At 40.0% G+C, this 19,034-nt stretch overlaps 1 protein-coding gene and 1 long non-coding RNA gene across 3 annotated transcripts in view; one reads left to right on the forward strand and one right to left on the reverse strand.

Moving 5' to 3' along the window:
- The window catches only part of LOC148187680 (uncharacterized), a 163,370-nt gene that overhangs the window by 79,201 nt on the left and 65,135 nt on the right, over positions 1-19,034 (reverse strand). Inside the window, exon 3 of the long non-coding RNA XR_015778518.1 lies at positions 3,418-3,557. This is a non-coding gene — a long non-coding RNA (uncharacterized LOC148187680). The remainder of the gene's footprint in view (positions 1-3,417; positions 3,558-19,034) is intronic.
- LOC121954489 (cGMP-dependent protein kinase 1) overlaps positions 1-19,034 on the forward strand; it is a 118,822-nt gene that overhangs the window by 28,178 nt on the left and 71,610 nt on the right. For both annotated transcript variants that reach the window (XM_088086805.1, XM_042502005.2), the window contains exon 3: positions 12,305-12,418. In XM_088086805.1, the coding sequence (XP_087942931.1) occupies positions 12,305-12,418 (114 nt within the window). The remainder of the gene's footprint in view (positions 1-12,304; positions 12,419-19,034) is intronic.

A 19,034-nucleotide genomic window follows, 5' to 3' on the forward strand; every position in this document is an offset into this window, starting at 1 on the left:
TCTTCACCGATTAGCCTGAGATGGCCTTTTGTTTTTTCTTTCTTACCCCTGAACACGGGAATTGATCTGCATTTTCACTCCACAGAGGCCAATGAATGCACCTCTGAGCAAAATTAATGAGTGATTTGTGAATGATCCCTGAGCCTTCATCCCTCCTTTGTGGTTAAAGATGCTTTTGAGAGTTTCTCATTTGGAAAGACGATGAAAGCAGAGTGTGTGTGTGTTGGTGTGTGTGTTGGTGTGTGACATAAGAGGAGCGACAGAGGAGGAAGGAAAGGGAGACAAAAAGAGCTCACGAGCATCTTATGAGGCGAATATTAGGTACGAACTGCACTGTACTGCATGTTTGCTACCATGAGTACATTTTTCTCTGTGTGTGTGTGTGTGTGTGTGTGTGTGTGTGTGTGTGTGGAGGGGCAGCTATAGACTTGGAGTGATACTGAAAGTCTGCTGTGACTGGATAAGCTGTGTGGTGTTTGTCGAGGTTCAGACTGAGGATACAAGATAGGGCACGAATGCTACACTGATGGATTAACCCCCGTCACTCCTTGACTGCACATACACATGTTCTGTGTATGAGAAATAGCTGCAAAGAAAAAGAAAAATGTTTGTGTTGTATGCTCTGACGCTAAACAACATTGTTACCTGAGCACAGTGTGACAATGTCAAGCCTTGATGGTCAGAGTTTGTGGCTTTTATTGTGAAGGCCTGAATACAGTGAGCTGAGAAAGGCCAGTTTCATCAATCAGTGTCACTGAGTCAAGGTTTACAGGAGACTTTGAGATAAGGGCTTCTTTTAAATTACTCTTCTCTCACTGCTGACTTTTTTTATTGAGTCTCCTGTGTTAAAATTCATCTCTTTGATCTCTTTTTGAACTTTGATTGCCTCCGCCAAATACTCTCCAGCATGGGAATTGCCACATTTTCTTTTGTGCAAAGTACAAATCTCTCTTATAAGCGGACTTTGAGTGTGCGTTACATAGTGTTGGTGTGCGCAGATGCAGAGGCACATCGCTGTTGTATCTTAATTATCCCCAACCTTCCTAAAACTAAGAGAAGCAGCCTCATTTTAAGCTTATTAACAAAGATTTTTTCAAAATTACTGACAGGAATTTAAAGGGGTTTATAAATTCTTGGCCCGATAATGGAATAATTAAATTCTAGAGCCAGACGCATGAAGTTGCTTTCATTGACTTGACATCATGCACAGCATCTACACACTCTGATACAGTGGGTGGCAGTTTGCAATTTTTTAGTTGGCACTTAAAATTTATTTCCTTTATAAATGAAATGAAATGACATTAGAGAGCCAATTATGTCGCTGACAGTAACAGAGCTTTAGAGGAAGACAACACAATTTTAATTGGCAGCATATTGGGGTTTTTCCAAACAGCAGGTCGGTTCAGTTCAGTTTAGTTCGGTAGGCATTTTTTTGTGATTCCACTGCGGCTGGTTTAACCTCTTTGACCTTTGCAGCATCTAGCGGCAGCTGTAGACTGAGAGAAAAAAATCACTGAGCTGATTACAATATTTTTTTTGGGTGAAAAGTTTGTTTGTAATGTTACTTAGTGACTGAATTGATGACGTCAATCCATTAACAAACCTCAAATTGCAATATGACAACTCTGACCACTCTATCTGTTTTTATTACTTCTGTTGGATGGCAGATACTTTTAGCAATGAATGGATCTTCAAGCGTTTAAAAAAAGGATATTAATTGCGACTGGATTGTGTGAACAGCATATTCTAATCCTCACATGGAGAAAAAAGTATGTGAGCTTCCTTTGGTGTGCTCTGCCAGAACTAAACCCCTGCTCTTGCCTGTCAAGGAGTCAATGCACAAACCCGCTATTTTTAAATATCCAATAGAGAGAGAAACTGTCACTGCTGCCTGCAGCCCCATTCTGTGGACGATAAACTGAGTAAAGACTTCACTCTATATCACTGATGAACAAGGAAATACAGCGAGTGCTGCTGATGGAGCAAGCGAGTGACGACAACCCCGCCCACATGTAGTAGTACTATCTGTGGTGGAAACATTACACAGATTTGGGGTCTATGTACCTCTTCGTAGGGGTTACTTTTGGTTCCAAAGGTACAATACTGAAAGCCTGTGATGGAAACGGGGCTCATGCTCCCAAGGATTCCAAGTCCAAGTCTGCAAGTTTTAACGCAACGAATTCTATGAGTTACATGAACTTCACCATAGCAATTAAGATGTATGGAAGGAATACAAAAGTGACAGTGCAAATTCAACAAGCATGTGGAAACTTAAGAAAGCTTACCAGAATCAGCTAAGAAGCTAAAGTAATTAGTGACAAAATCAAGGAATTTATGGCACTCTGTGGTACAAGGCCGAGGATTTCACCAGCTAATGGTGCATTTGGCTAAAACTCTTCTACATTCATAGTTCGTTGTTAGTTAAAGGACGCGGGCGCCAGACATGAAAATGACAACTGCGCTAGTCTGACACTAGCAATGGCACCTGTGTTGCGCCACTGTGCGCCGCCTTGCACCGCCTCGCGCCGAGCATAAGATTAAGCCCTCAGTGTGCAAAGGCCATTAGTCTTGTTGTGCACATTTATACTTTTATGCATGTAAATATACATTGTGTATGTTTGTGTAACTAGTTTTGTCCCCATTATTCTGACAACACTGACAGGGAATCCAAATTTACCCGTGAATGCCTCCTCATGTCGGCGGTAATACAGCGAGCGACTGAAATGAGAGCAGGCTGCGGAAATGAGAGAGGCCCATTACTGTAGCACTTCAGATGCCATATTAATCTGTATTCTGATGTTGACGCTGTCTAATTAAGTCTGGTCTGCATAAAAGAAACGCTACAGTATGCGTGCATGTCATGTACACTAACTGCTAATTACAACGCAGTGATTTGGTCTGTGAATACAAAATGATCATTTTCACTGCCCCCTGCTCGGGTTATCAATCAGCTTGTCAACACAAAAGCCATAATCAGAGTTTGATGACTGAGACAGTCGCAGTAAGGGAACTGGGACTATTATAATGTTTTGATGAAAAAAGAGATGAGAAGGGTTTCAGACGAGGGAATTTAACTGTCGTGTCTCTCCTTATTTGCCCTAATTCTCCCGCTGAATAAAAAGTAACCTTCAGAGTGATGCTGAAAGGCTCTAAAAGTAGACATCTGTTTCTACAGTGTGTTCTTGCTAAATCCCTGTCTCTAAGGTAAAATGATGTAAAAAGAATGAAACCAGCTGTCCCCCTGTATCCCATCGACGGCACACTTTTTTGTGTGTCTTTAGGTCTCACAAACCACTTGTACAAACACTGCAATGCAATTTCCCACCGTGCCGATGGCAGGAAGCACTGCGTGAGGTTGCCTCAGTTCAACTGAAAATGATGTGAAGTGCTCTCATCTCAAGTGATAGAAGTGCTCACCTATAGCATCAGGTGTCCGTCCTTGTCTTCCCGCATCTTCCTCCCCTGCTTTCCCTGTTGCTCCTCAGTGCTGTCTTCTTACATCTCTCACCCCACAACTTTCGCCTTCTCTCTGCTTGTTTCTTTTATCTTTGATGCTCCTGTGATAAAAAAAAAAAAGAGAGCATTTGACGTCAGCTAGTTTGCACGAAGAGCCAAGCCGTAGAGCAGTGAATATATACAAAGCTCACTGCTCTTGTCAATTTAGAAGAAATGGCGTGCACTCCAGCCATAACACATGAAAGCTGTGCTCTAAGTCAGTTGGCAAATACTTGACTGAACTTTATTTTGAATCTTGAATCAACTTCTAACACAAGTTCTAGAGTTGAGGTAAGTTCTGAGAGAAAACAACTGACAGGACAACTAAAAAGACCAGCGAGAGCCCCACAGCGTCCTGAATCACAGCTGATCACGTATGTGTCGGCAGAAGGGAAAATGTTTAGCTTCTTACTACGTTAGTGGATTGCCACTGCACAGTACAAGAACTGTAACCTCCCTCTTCCATCTTCAGATTCCTGAAGCTGCAGACTGCTCTACATGTTTGTTAGCGGAAAGCTCACGACAGTCAACAAGCACATTGTTTTGGAGTTGCTGTAGACCTGCCGCTCTGTGGAACGCGGATGGAGGACTCAGGATAAACAGGCTGCCGCCATCCCCCAACTCCAACCACATTATAACGCAGCTAACAGCTTAAGAGTGGTTAGGAGTGTAACACAGTTAACATGGCAATTTTAGCTCATTAATATCATCGTTTATTGGCCCTGACTGCATGATGAAACGTGTTGATGCAAGTGTATGTTTATTTTGGAGGCTGCAGTCCTTGCTGTTGTTTAATTGTAACACATACAGAGAGATGTTTCTGTTAGCCAGCCATCATTGATATTAATGGGGTGGACAAAATAATAGAAACACTAGTTAGCAACACAACGGCAACTAGAGGAGGGAAGAGGGAACCTCCTGACAGACGTGCAATAGATGTCATGTCAAAAAATAAATTTTTCAAAGTCAACAGCAGTGTCCCCTCAGCTGATTTTTTTTATTGTGGCATCAAAAAGTGTGATAGTTACAATAAACAAGGCGGAAGAGCCGACCTGATGATTTAAAATACAGAACACCAACATCGCAAGGTGACAGTTGCAAAGACAGCAGTCTGAAAATATCTTCACATTTGCATTTCACAAGTCAAAGACACCTCAAACACTCTCTGTCCCTATTTTGGTGGTCACCGGCCATGCATCATCCTGCTGTTTGTATTCTTTCAGCCTGCAGTTACACACACGGGGATTCTCTGAAACAGCTACCCTCAGTGTTTGTCGTTCTCAGTACCAGGGAGCTTTAAATTTCATACAAGTCTCTCCCATTCTGAGCAGCTGGTCTGAGCCGCCCTCTCTGATTAATAACAGAACAATGCTTTTCTCTCCCTTTGTGTTTGTTCTTGCTGTTGGCTCCAGCTTACATCCGTATTTTCTTAAACTCTAGGGTTTGTTTTGTTTTTTACTGGGAAGAAAAATAATGCCTTGAACTTGAATGCTGCAGAGCAGCAAGTTCTCATTATTGAACCGTGGTCACAGTTCTGTGATTGGGAGGAATAACAAGCTGGGTTTTTTTTTTTTTTTTAAATTTTGATTAATTTAATAAGCCGTTAATTAGCCTCAAACCCAAACAAAACTATTCCGACATCCAGCCTTTTGAATTTCTTCTTACTGATTGTAAAGCAGAGCAGCTGCATTCATCTTAAGCTCTTTTTATTTTATTTTTCATTTTCTGATGTCTGCACACTGTGTTGATTCATGTGTCTCATTTTTTCATGACTGGGCAGCTCTGAATATTTGTTCTGCTGAAAGTGTTTTTTGAGAGGTCACATTGTGTTCTGTGAGAAACAAGGTGAAAACACAAATAGCTGCTCAGAGCTGAAGCACAATCAAAGGCCACAGCATCAGGGCTATTTATGTCAAACTGTTGAATGAGCTTCAGTTTATGAAATCTTTCAAACCATGTCATTTTTTATAAAGAAATAAAGAGCAGATGTGATTTTTTAAACTGTTGAATTTTCTGAACCCTTTTTAGTTCCTAATGAATAGATCCCACGCTCAACCAAAAGAGCTTTCAGCCTCAGTCTTGTTTCTCACACGGCTTCTCCTCCACAAAGCCGTTCAAACGGTCAGACAGAACGTGACTGTTTTTCCTCATAGACAAATCGTTGCTGACCTGAAGTCACTTAAGCAAAGTGTCAACTTCAGTGTTGCACAACCTAAAACCGTCAGTGGTAATGACACCATTTTTTGCCAGTGAAAAAGCAGGATGTAACAATATTCTGCCTGATCTGCTATCAGTGCTCCGCCACTGCTGTAATGGATGGGGATAGGATCGCGTAATCTGACCCGAGCAGCGGCGGAAGAACAAGGCCTATCAAGATGGGATGGTGGTTGGATGTTAGCCCCTAGGGGTTTCGAACTCCCCCACATCCTGTTTCTTGATGTGCTGCCTGAAAAACATAAAAAGTATCAATGAGAGACAAAGAGGAAGATTTAAACTGTGTCCTGCGCCTGACCCATGATACTTAACTTTATTTATAGATGCAGCCTATAATGGCCTCAGTGTGATAGACTCCATGTGGAAATCAACGGATGTCCTTTTATCCGAATTTATTTGGGGGTAATAGAGAGACTTGTGTCACATACAGCTTGCAAACGCACAGTTGAGTGAAGTCATTTAAAAAACTGTCTTTATTTTTAATTTGATTGTGTAAATCGCAGCCATCAGGTTTAGTCTTAAAAGATCTTTCTTCACCAACATGACCATTTGTAAATCAATTAGTCATGCTGTGCTACCTTGTTTTTCTCACATGCCTCCACAGCAAACAGCAAATGTATTGATTTAGGTCTATTAACCCCTTTAACACCTGGATCTACATCAGTTTTACAGCTGCAGATGCCTTTTACAATCATTATAACTTTTGAAACCTGAGAAAATTGGTTTGATTTATTTCAAAAATATGAGGAAAAACATAACTTGGCAAGAAAATTAGATATTAAAAAACTATATATAAAATGCCCAGAAAACTATAATTAAAATTGTCTTATATTATATTATATATAATTAAATATTTAAATTTCTGTACAGAAAAAAAAAAAAAAAAAATATATATATATATATTTTTTTTTTTTCTCATTTTCTGGTGATTTTCTTGTAATTTTGCACTAACTTCTTGCTCATTTTTGGGCCATTTCTTTTCACGTCACTTGTCGCCCTCCCACGTGGACATTCTTTTGTATGGTTTGGTTAGACTGTAAAATTAAATTGCCCTTTTGGGATAAAGCTGTATACATGTTCTGCTGCTTGACACTATCTGCCTGGTGCTAGGCTGCTAGCACTTATTCAGTGTTTACAAAGGAGGTCCACTTGAATGGAAATGGTGGCACAAATGTAACATGGGAATTTCAAAATGAAGGAAGAGTTTAAAGATGATATCCAGATCTCTGTATCATTACACCACTATCTGTTACATAACAGGTGTACTGGAACTGGTGCTTTGGGATAAAAACATGGAGTAATGTAATGTATAGTAACAGTAATTTCCATTTATGCCGAAGCAATTTGAACCTAGAGTTTATAGTTTGGATTTGAGATTGTAAACAAATATCTTGCCGTTCTTGTACTGTGACTTTTTCGAGCTTTGACAACCAAGTAAGCCTTTTATCCTCTGAAGATTACTTTGCTGTGGCTACAATAATTTGGTAAAACTGTGAAATTTGGCCACTTGCCTCTAGTTGTCTTGGGGCTGTCTTTTCTAAAGTGTTAAGATTTGGCAGACATACAGAGTTTTAACTTTTTTATGTAAGTTTAGAATTTGGAGATACTTAAAAAAGTGCTTTGGATGATCTCCAAATGTTCGTCTTATATCTTAAAAACTTAAAAGACTACCATTATTGCATAAATCTGCGACTTACTAATACTCTTGTCCGCCCACATCCTAAAGCCAGAGTGACTCGTGCCTAGAAAATGATTTTTAATTTGGTCAGATATCCTTCAGATCATGGAGGATTATTTTAATCACTCCAAAAAGAAGGTTAGTAGGAGCACATTTGCGCTGTCTCCTTATCTGTGAAGTCTTCGGCACCAGTGTGAGATAAAATCCGCCGAAAAGACAGCAGCTTTTTGATTTGGAATGCAGCCAGAATCACATCTGATCTCGAGCCAGAAGGAAGTCTGCTCCGAGGTCTGTCCCGATGCCCCGCAATGTGGAGTGCACTGCAGCGTGCTTTCAAATGGTCAGCCATTAACATTTCTACGGTGCCTCAGAAGACACACTGTGGCACACTGACAGGGAAAACCCTGATGGCAGTCAACATTATACATGTGGTATTTTATGCATTTTGAATTTTATGGCTTTAATTTGCCTTCAGACAGGACAGTAAACAGCTGCTGTTAAATGGCTCGGTGAGATGTAAATGTGCTGTACTTTGATAGCAGATCGACTGCCCAAGGAGAGGGCATGTATTTGCCTGTGGTGTTGCTATTTTAATAAGGTTTGAATAGAACATGCAGATGTGAGTTGAATTATAAGTGAATTTGGAGCCACCATAATAAAGAAGTGCGATAAAGCGGATTTTATTAGACACAAAAACGGGAAATGAGCTGGACCCCGTGTTGGCGTGGATACACGTGAACTTCTGAATAACAGTTTCTGAAAAAAAAAGACCATTACTGGAATTCCAATAATTGAATAATTAGATTACTTAATTTCCTAGCAATTTCCTCACAGCATAAAGTCAGTGAGTTGTCCAAACCGAGCACCATGCTCCCACTACTCGCCTCTTTCAGGGATTAATTACTTGGCCATTCACAGAAAATTATTAGTTATCTTGAGGCGTTTAATTTTTGCTACCTGATGCGTGCTCGTCATTGTTCTTTCATGAACCCGTCCACAAGACACTGTTGTTATTAAACCACAGAGCTCCCTTCATTGCACTTAATGAAGTTTGGTGTCTTATTTCCTTCTGAATGGGGCAGCTATTGTCTGTATTGAAGGACATGTATTGCATCAATTTCCATCTATTCATCACTGCAGAGACGTAATTTCTCCTAAAACTAAAAGTCCGTGCTGTAACTCTTTTGCTGATGGACCAAAGCCAACGAGCTTTCTTTGCTTTTTGTGATATGACAAGGCTCAATGGGCACTTCCAATAGACAGTTTTGCAAGAATTGCTTTGCTAGGCAGCAGCTTGGTGCCATATTTACTTCCTGTCAGCTGATGTCTGTCACATACACAGCAAAACAACAGTGCAAAAGAACCCATTTAGAATGTTGAGAATGAATGTTGTCAAGTTTGAAATGTTTCTGCAAACCATGGATATGTTATATTTGTTTGTTTTCATATGTATGACCTGTGTGTATGACATGAATACAAGCTGAGTTTCTCATTACAATGAGCTTGACACCAAGCAAGACGGCTGAAAAAGCAACACAGAGCAGCAGACCACAGCTCTAGACCAACAAAAATGGGTATTTTTCACTGACAGAATATATAATATAATATAATATAATATATTAGTTAATAACACCATTGGCAAACGGTAAATGATTTGAAAGAAGATACAGTATATAGTATCCAATTCGATGACAGCATGGTTGTGAATGACACACCACACATGGCAGTCATGGCAAGATACTGAGATTTGAGTGGAGGGGAGGAGCTCTGCTACTTTAAACCAATGCCTCAAACAACAAAAGGTGACGACTTCGCCATCATTTTTAGGAAGCATTTTGAGGGATGAGAGACTGACTTTTTGATATGGCACACTGATTTTCAAGGAAATTAAAAAATTGCACTTCATATCATAAAGTAGCTGACCCATGCCTTAGAATGAGCCATTTTTATCTATGAAGTCGGTCCTTGACCATGGAAACGCCATGTTGTCACACAGTAGTGCAGAACAGACAAAACTTGTACATGCTCGGCACACGGGAGAAGTTGTCTCTTAATCCTATTCACAAGCCAAAACATGACGTTTTGCTTCAACTAACCAAGTGGGTTTTGTAGCTAAACCTGTTATCCATAACATTGTCACAACATAAAATTAAGATGAAAAAAAAACATAATGTTTGCAGTACATGTGAAATGTAAAAATGGCATGCATCAATGGTTTGCAGAAATGCCAAAATTATTCTGGCAGTTTGGTTAAGTCTGCAACTGATGATACTAGTCCTCTTCTTCACTCAGATGTCAACATGAACCCTTGCTACACCCGATTAGATAAAGCTAACAGACACACAGGACTGTCTTTAGTCTTTGAAAAACATAGCAACCATTGGGAAACTTCTTCTTAACAATTCATCATCTATTCTTTATCTATTACACCCAGATTAAACAGTTCATAAAAAAGGGCTCAGGGGCTTTAAGTGGTGACGAGTCATCACAACACCCTGATCATTCGCTGATTCGTCTGGCATATATTTGTAGGGCTCAATCGATTCTCAACGGCTGTTCTTCAGACCTAATTCTTGAGGCGAATTGAGCTCAGTAATTATAGCCTTTATAGACTTTGTACGGCTATCAAAATTATTTGGGTGATACTCGGTTCATGGAACACTTGTGCAGTTGCTCTTGTCAACAAACATCAGGGGTTCCCACTTTCCTGGGAGAAATCCCAAGGTGCACAGGAAGTTGTCTATTGTATTCTCATGAAAGCAACAAGCATGGGCTTGTTTTGGAAACTACAACCTACAATGAGTGTTTTCAAATATGTGCATCAAGCACCAAACTTGAAAAGCACAGCACCGTTGCTGTCTTTATCAGATTTAGACTCAACAAGTTTCTGAAAATGAGCAGTCCGGTGATTACGAGCCATTAATACAAAACTGAAAGAAGCATTTGAGTGAGAGACTTGAAAGAGATTTTTTGTGCATGTTTTTCAATCAATCTAAGGAAGCTCTTATGAATACTTAAGCGGAGAATAATGAAAGCTGCACAAGCACTGACAGCATTGTTAAAAAGCTCAATGAAGACATCCCAGTAAGTTTTTTGATCTCCAGTTGTTTCTTCATTCGTGTGGAAAAATTAAAGAGTGTTGTTGGAAGCTCAGGTACAAAAAAAGTCTGTCAAACACGGGCAGTGAAAACAGCAGGGAGGTAGACAGTAAGCTGAAGATTTTCGCTGCATGTATCATTTCATGCTGAGTGTTAATGGATGATGTATCGTCTACCATGGCGAAAAAGGTGCACCATCGTTCCAATGGGGTGGAAACAAAAATAATGTGGAGAAAATAATTTGTACTGAAACATGGTGAGTTTTTCGCGGCTTTTTGTGAAAGGAGTTCACGGCCCTCTCTAACAAGATAACGTGTCAAACTGTTTCCTCTGTGGATGACTCGCCTGCTTATTATCGCGCCATATTTCATCGGTAGCCTAGAGCCGACTTTAACTGTTTTCTTTGGCTTTTTTGCTCTCTGTGAATCAGAGTTGTAGTCCCGCTGGTATGCTGAGTTTCCAGGAAAGTATACATGCTTGATGAGGCTTGTCTAAACACAGTGGCAGCAGCCATCCCCCCCGACACTGGGGCAAAGAGCCTCTTACAGTGTTAAGAAAAAAAAATGGATTTAATTGCTTGAAGCTGGAAATGCTTCTCCGGGCTGCACGTAAGCGCACAGAGGGTGTTGAGATGCCTTCATGTGTGTTTTTATGCAAGCGATACTAGATTTTGCTTTGGACTCTACATCTGTAGCTCAATCCTATTCTTGTGAATGTGATATCTCCGGCGTTCCTTGAGGGAATTCCTTCAAATTTAGCACAATCGTCCACTTGAAGAAGGATGAACTGATTAGATTTTGGTGGTCAATGCAATGCAATGCAATACAATGCTGTGTATGGAGGCAACAGCAAAATGGCAATATAACTACCAAAAATAAATAAATTTGTTTGCATGCTATATTTAGAAGATTTTTACTGCTTTAACAGTAAATTTAGCTCCCAGAACAAAGGACTTGCTGGTCTAACTTTACCTCAGTGACTTAGTTTGTTTGATTGTGCTACTTTGTTTTTAAAGGGGTAGTTTAAATTTTACCAAGGTAACACAATAACTCAAGCTTAATATCAATAGAGGCAGCAAATGAACAGCAATTCTCGTGTTCTGCAAGGTAAAATAATTTTTTGACAATAAGAGTCTGGTGGCTTTCTAAGAATTCCCTGTTGGAAATCGCTGTCAGACGGCAAGGTAAAGCAGAGAAAATATTATAAATATAGTGTATTTTTAAACTGATACTGATTTTTTTAAGTGGCTCAAATACATTTTGCAGCAGCAACCCCGTCCCCAGCAGTACATCGCTTAGCCACCGTGGTGATACTTCTGCTTGCTTTATCAAACAGGAAGAATGCCGGTAGCTGTCAACTGTAGGTAATACAGTGACTATGGATAAGTACCTCATACAACTAAACTTAAAAAAAATATTGGAAAACCATCCCTTTAAGGCATGGCATACTGTGTCTGAGTTATGGAGTGTTAAGCTTTAATCAGAATTTTTTCACATTGCTACTGCTGCATTGCTATGAAACACGGCCTCGAACAGGCCTGGTAGGAGGCAAGTAGCCCTTGGAAACTCCACATTGCAAAATAATCTTATCTTTTTCCAGCCCAGTGAGTCAAGAGCACTCTGGCTGGGTGCCCCCAAAAATGAAGCAAAAGCCCTCCAACACCTATCATCCACTCCATTTCATCACCGAAACTTTGTTTGCTGCACATATTGAATGTGGCAAGCGGAGGCTTCGCACACCTGGGTAATCAGGCAGGAAAAATTAATGTGCAATTTGAAAAGCATTATGCTTAATGGCTGCATTTCTGTGCATGTTTCAGATGGGAAGGTGGAGGTGACGAAGGAGAGCCTGAAGCTGTGCACCATGGGGCCAGGAAAGGTGTTTGGAGAGCTTGCTATTCTCTACAACTGCACCAGGACTGCCACGGTCAAGAGTGAGTCTCCACAGACACCTGGAAAAAGCATCCCAAGTGCTCACATCAGTCTGAATGTTTCCTAGGTGACAGATACTTTGACCTGTTAACACACAAGCACATCCACTAAAATCTGTTCTCTGGGTGAGAAGGACTAAAGGTCTGTCTGTCTGTGAGATAGCCCTACACAGAGAGGAGGATCACACAGTCGCTGTATCACACAGATAATACTGTACCTCGCTCATGATGAAACACTCATCTCCTCTCCTTATTTTCACAACACTCCAGTTAAGTGTCTATCAAGACCCCCCTGTGAGCTGAATGTCAAGGTCTCCTCTTTCAAAGCTCCAGCTATGAAGGATGCACAGTGGGTGAGTAGGTGGTCTTTCAGACTGGCGATTTGAACAGTCAGACAAATAGTGTAAGGTAGAGGAGACTGAGAGAGGACAGGACAGATGGTGGACTATGCACATTTGAGACCTAGTGTGTTCAAGGAGTGTGTGTCAGGATGAAAAATGTGTGTTTGCGTGAGACAGGAAATGGGAAATAGCTGGAAATGTGTCTTTGGATAGAATAATAAATAGACAAAAAGGTGAGATGAGATACGGTCTGGCGAGTGAAAGTGTTGTTGTGCAGATTAAATAAATCAATGTAGGTCAGCGTCTGAGTGAGTGCTCCAATTGGCTCTAACAGAAACATAAATCAGTATAATAACGAATAATTCCACTCACTGTGAGCAGGTTGGTTTTTGCATGTGACCCGTGGATGTGTGAACGCATGAAGGATGGAGGGGGGGCGGGGGGCGGGGGGATGCATGATTTGGATTGTGGAGGAAAACCGGGGTTGATGACGATGGCAGTGAGGTTGCACTCCCCTTACTGACCCCTTTCATGTCCTGTGATCCACTACCGCTGACCAGCCAACCTGACAGAAACTCCCAGCTCCCGTTGCTATGGCAACAAGTGCCCACAGGGAGATGAGCCAACTCTTATGGGATAAAATATTCCCCCTTCCCACAGGCGACAGTGTGTCTGTCTTTTTTTTTTTTTTGCTTTTGTATATTCTTTAGCCTGCCACCAGCCCACCAACATCCTGCTATAGTCCTAAAAGGTGTACGTCAGCGCTTTGCTTGTGAGGTGGCTGCTTCATAAAAAGTCTGCATGGAACAAATGATGTAATTGTCTACACGGGCAGAAGTGTGTTTACAGTCTGACAGGGTCACTGGCGATGCCTCAGAGGGTGTCTCTGAGGGAGGGTTGTCTTGATGTATGTCTCCGTACAAGAATGTGCTGAAGAATTCAGCCACCGCATAGGAAATTAGAGGGGACGGCCTCCGATGGAAATCATTCAACTACCTGATGAGTGCACATGGGGGTTCAGCATCCGATCAACTAATCTAATCTGCATGTAGAACCCTGCAGGAGGATAAATCTTCAGTGTAATTTCAATCTACGTTGTATGTTCTCATAAGTTAGAAGAAGAATAATTACATCTCTAAAGAATTAAGATGATGAACCTGCTAATGTGGACTGTGCACAGCATCCCCCCTCCTTCCTCTTCAGGTAACTCAAAATATAATGACTTTATTGCTAACTGTGATAATGGAGATATTACTGGAGTCTGCCGTCTATTCAGAAAACTCACAGAAACAATTAAGAGCAATTACGTGCAATAACTCATTTAGAGAAATGGCTTGCAGTTGATTTGAACACAGCGAAACCAATCAAGAACAACTCAAGGGTTTTTCCACTACAGAGTGTTTATGCAGCTGCAATAATGGTGGCATTTGCATTGCTTATTTCAATTGTGGCACAGTGTGCAACATGTTGTGGTGATAAACCAGCACAAATGTTTTAAACTTGAAACTTGAATCTTAAAGTCAGCATGAAAAAAGGAGATTTTATACATTCCAGTGGCAGTGAAATGAGCTTGAACTATTGTAGTCAAGCTGCTTTTATTGTAGTCTCCAGTAAGCATATTTTAGGCCATTTACTTTAAATTATTGCCAACCATTTCCAAAGCACACTCCAGAGTTTTGGATTTTTTATTGTGTCTTCAATGTCTTCCTCCAGGCATCATTTGGTTTCATTTTAGAACATTATAAAAAGCACTGACTTGAAACTGGCTTGGTTTTGGAAATTCATCATAGCGAGCATTGTGTCTGTCGGCTAGATTTCCAAATCCATCTACACTTACAAAGAAATAACATGGCTCTGACAACAACGAAAGCAGACACAATGTTCATCTCTATCATGCACTTCATTTAAAATTTTCTGCAAGCTGTTTGTCAAAACAGATAGAAACCACTGATCACCTGGAGAGAAGGTAAAACACATTTTTGGTAGTATCTTTTAGATTGGCAGTATGTATAGTTTACAGTAAAATATCTAAAATACAAAATTAGTGCTGTAGTCTGTTGTATTAAAATAATATATGAACAGAAGGCTCTGTAAATCACATAATGGATTCAATAAATCAACAATAGCTTTTTTTTCTCAACTGTTACAAAAAACTCTGTATCGAACCATTTTATAGTGCAAAAAATGCATTCATTTTTTCAAGTTCATTTTACCTCACAGAAACTGTGATAGTTTGTCAGTAATGCACTTCATTTTTTATTATCTGCAGGCTGTTTGTCAAACTAGGTTGGTATGAATAGAAACCAGTGATTGCCTAGAAAGAAGCCAAAACATAATGTATATATATATATATATATATATATATATATATATATATTTCTTTGGCAGTTATAAAACGAGCTGTATCTATGATTTATAGCAAAACATCTAAAATGAAAAATTAGTGTTGCAGTCTGTTAAATTATATTGATAGGTAAAACACATAATTAATACACCAAATCAGTAAAAACAGCTTAAACTTCTAAATTCCCCGAAAAAACAACAACTTTGTATTGGACCATTTTATGCAGTAAAAGGTGCAAATATTTGTACAACTACACAATTCTAAGTGGATGTTTTTCATGGATGCGACAAAATTGCAAGCTCTCTCTATCAAAAAAAAAAAAAAAAAAAAAATAGAGGTTTGGCTGCATTTGTATTAATTCTTGCATTTCCATGCAAATTTCTGGAGGCACTGACAAGGATATTCGTTTTCCATCAATCCTCCTCCTTTTCAGCCTTCAGGTGATTTCACGTGTGAGCACTTGCTTGAATTCTCCCGAGTGAAATGAAACCTATAAAGTAAGTTGGCCTCGACTTGAGCATTTCGAGCAGCACTTACTCCCGGGCTGAGCAGTGTCCCCAACAAGCTCTGCCAATCAATATGTTATGTTTTGTTTCAGGATACAGACACTTAAGTGTAGAGTTATGAACACAACTGGGGTTTGGCTCGGCCAGTCTTGGCAGATGAGGTGGGATTTCGCATGCAGCCTTGGAGAAAAATGTTGCCAAAGAGTCAGTTTACAAAACGTCCCCTTGCCATCAAATCCATATCAGATCATTTTCACATGACAACAATCGGGGCGATGCTGGCCAAAGAGAAGAGAGGAAGAAAAGGGTGGGAGTTAGAGACAAAAGAGAGAGGCGATAAATAAAGGACAGCAGTGACAGCAAAATGAGGGAGCCACCTCAAGGGAAGCTGGACAAAATTGGTATTTTTTTTGTCTGCAGACAGACAAGAGAGAAGGAGGATGGCCTGTTGCTAGAAAAGAAACACTATTTTATGGCATCAAAATGTCACTGTTTCATAAAGACTTGGACAGCATAACAGGATGCAATTCAGCATGCTGCGACAAAACTGTGCAGCAGCTGACAGTAGTAAGCATCACTGCCCCACTTGACAACAGCAGAAATAATTTAGATGATGTTGTTATGGCATTATATCTTAAAAGTAACCACTTAAGCTTTGGAATCCAGGCATATAGTTCTACACTTCAAAATCATGGTAAAAGGATTAACTTGACAACCAGCAATTATTTCCACGATTGATTATCTGTCATTTGTTTTCTCAACTCTTTGTTTGGTTTAAATGTCAGAAAATAGCAAAAATTGCCTGTAACAATTTCTCCAGCCCACATCCACTCTTCAAATGTCATAGTTTGCACGATCAACAGTCAATAACCCAACAATGTTCTGTTAACAATTACGAAAATCAGAAAAGCAGCAAGTCATCAGACTGGAGTAGTCATCAATACCTGCAGGTATAGTCTGGCATTTTTGTTTGAAAAATGACTTAAATGATTAACCTCTCTCTCTCTCTCTCTGCTAAATACTGTCATCATGTCTATAACTCCCTGTCTGCACTTTTGAACTGTTTACTTCTGCTCATTTGACCAGAGATATCTATCTATCTTATATCATTTATCACTGTAGCAAAGACTGCTGTTGCCATACGGAACGGTTAATGTTATTTCCCTTTTAGAACGTTTTTTAATTGTTTGTATATAGTTTACGTACACACACAGCACACTGGTCACTAATCTTACTGTAGTCCGACTAGTTTCTATAGTCTCTGCCAACTGTCCTTTAACTGCAACATGTATGCAAGTCATAAACTTAAATTTTGTTGAAATCTGTCCGTCTGTCTGTCCGTCTATCTTTTTTAAGTTGTTTGTCAAACTACGCCGGTAAGACAAACTGGTGATCACCTAAAAGAAGGAAAACACTTTTTTTTGGAAAATGGTCAGCAGAAATGTAACAAACTGTATCTATGATTTATAGTGAAACATCTAAAATGCAAAATTGTGCTGTAGTCACTTAATTAAAATGAGACACTAACAGAGGGCTCTGTAAAACTCTTAAATGATACACTAAATCAGTAATAACAGTTTACATTTCTAAACAGTTACCAAAAACTTTGTATTGGACCATATTATGCAGCAAAAGTGCAAGTATTCGTCCAGTTACACGATTGTGGATGTTTGTCAGGAATGAGACAAAATTGCAAGCTCTCTCAAATTTTAGGATTGGCTGAATTTGTATTAATTCTTGTATTTTCCCACAAATTTCTGGAGGCACTGACAAGGATATTCATTTTTCATCAATCCTCCTCCTTTTCAGCCTTCAGGTGATTTCATGTCGGAGCATTTGATTAGATTCTCAGAAGTGAAATAAATCCTGCAAAGTAAGTTCGCCTCAACTTGAGCATTTCGAGCAGCACTTACTCCTGGGCTGCGCGGTTTCCCCGCTAATCAATATATTATGTTTTGTTTCAGGATACAGACACTTAAGTGTAGAGTTGTGGATCCTATCCATATATCTATTACTTTGCAGCCAATCTATTCAACAATCAACTGATCAGCTGAGCAGGACACAATAAAGATGGCCAAACATTACTTTACTTTGTAGGCTCTATAATTTTATCTAAACCTCAGAGCTAGCCATTTCTGCTACTGGGGATAATATTTGCAAAGAACTTGCACTGATAATCTTTGGTAAGTGAGAATAGCGTGTGTGTGTGTGTCATGTTCGATGTCACAGACAGGCTGGAGCACAGGTAAACAACGGTAGGCAGCCCGTAATTGCATCTTGCTGGTAAAGGGGCTAAAATTTCACCTGGATGTTGTGTTTCCATCAGTGCTCATTGGAGCCAGAGATGATAAATACCTGCAGAGTCATCTGAGGTGAATGCAGATTGTTAACTTTCTTATCACATTAAAAAGCCAGATGTTAGTGGGCGGTGGCTGGATTTTTGAGCAGTGGAAAGCAGCTTTATGGGGAACCAATCTAAAGGCTATCATTATTCTATAGCCATTACACTTTCTATAGCTTTTCACCACATTTCAAGGTCTTTCTGCAAAAAATGACCATGAGATTCAATAAAAAGAATAATTGGACCTTGATCAAAGGTTTTTTGCTTCCAAGGCAGAGAATCAACTTTAACCTTCAAATATAAATCTTTTTATTACAAGCAAATTTTCAAATAGAAAACGAAGGAATAAAATTATAGCTTTAACAAATATAATATGTGATCATGGCACGCACACATAAAAAGCATATTGTTCAATCACAGTGGCTCCAAACGAGTGTCAGGAACCCTGACATTGTTTTGGATCAGTCCTCAGTCTGAGAGTGAGGTCACTGCCAGTCACTACTAACATAATCAGTGAGACTGATTATCTGTGTGCTCCATCTTAATGATAGTGGTGGAAAAAGCAGTCTCAGACGTCATTACAGAACCTCAGCTGTGCTCTCAGTGGGGATCACATCTAATGCACATGAATGCTTTAACATATGTGTAGATTATACTATCCGATTAATAACAATGTCATAATTCATCTTGAGAAGTACCCAGAGTATTTAAAGAGAGATCCAGATGAGGCAGGGGGGGCGCAGCATGTGTTTGAAAGGAAATCCTATTCAGCTCTAACCATCAAGCATACTGCTGGATATTTGCCTGCAGCAGGCACACAAACACACACACATTTCGCACACGTATTTCTCACTTTCAGTCACTCTCTGTCAATCACTCTCTGACACACGTACAGAGCGAATGTTGTACAGTGCAGTCATTTTTGACAGGTATTATTTCATGATGATCAATGTCCAATATACGTTGGCTGGTTTTTACACCAGCACGTCTTCCCTGTCACGCTCCCGTGCTCGCTCGAGAATTAGCTTCAGCTGTTTAAAGGAGCGTGGGGTCTGCAGGTATCGGGGAAACACAAGCATGGCTAAGA

Source organism: Plectropomus leopardus, chromosome 13 (assembly GCF_026936395.1).
Source record: "Plectropomus leopardus strain MGB_pleo_1.0 chromosome 13, ASM2693639v1, whole genome shotgun sequence".
Lineage (NCBI taxonomy): Eukaryota > Metazoa > Chordata > Actinopteri > Perciformes > Serranidae > Plectropomus > Plectropomus leopardus.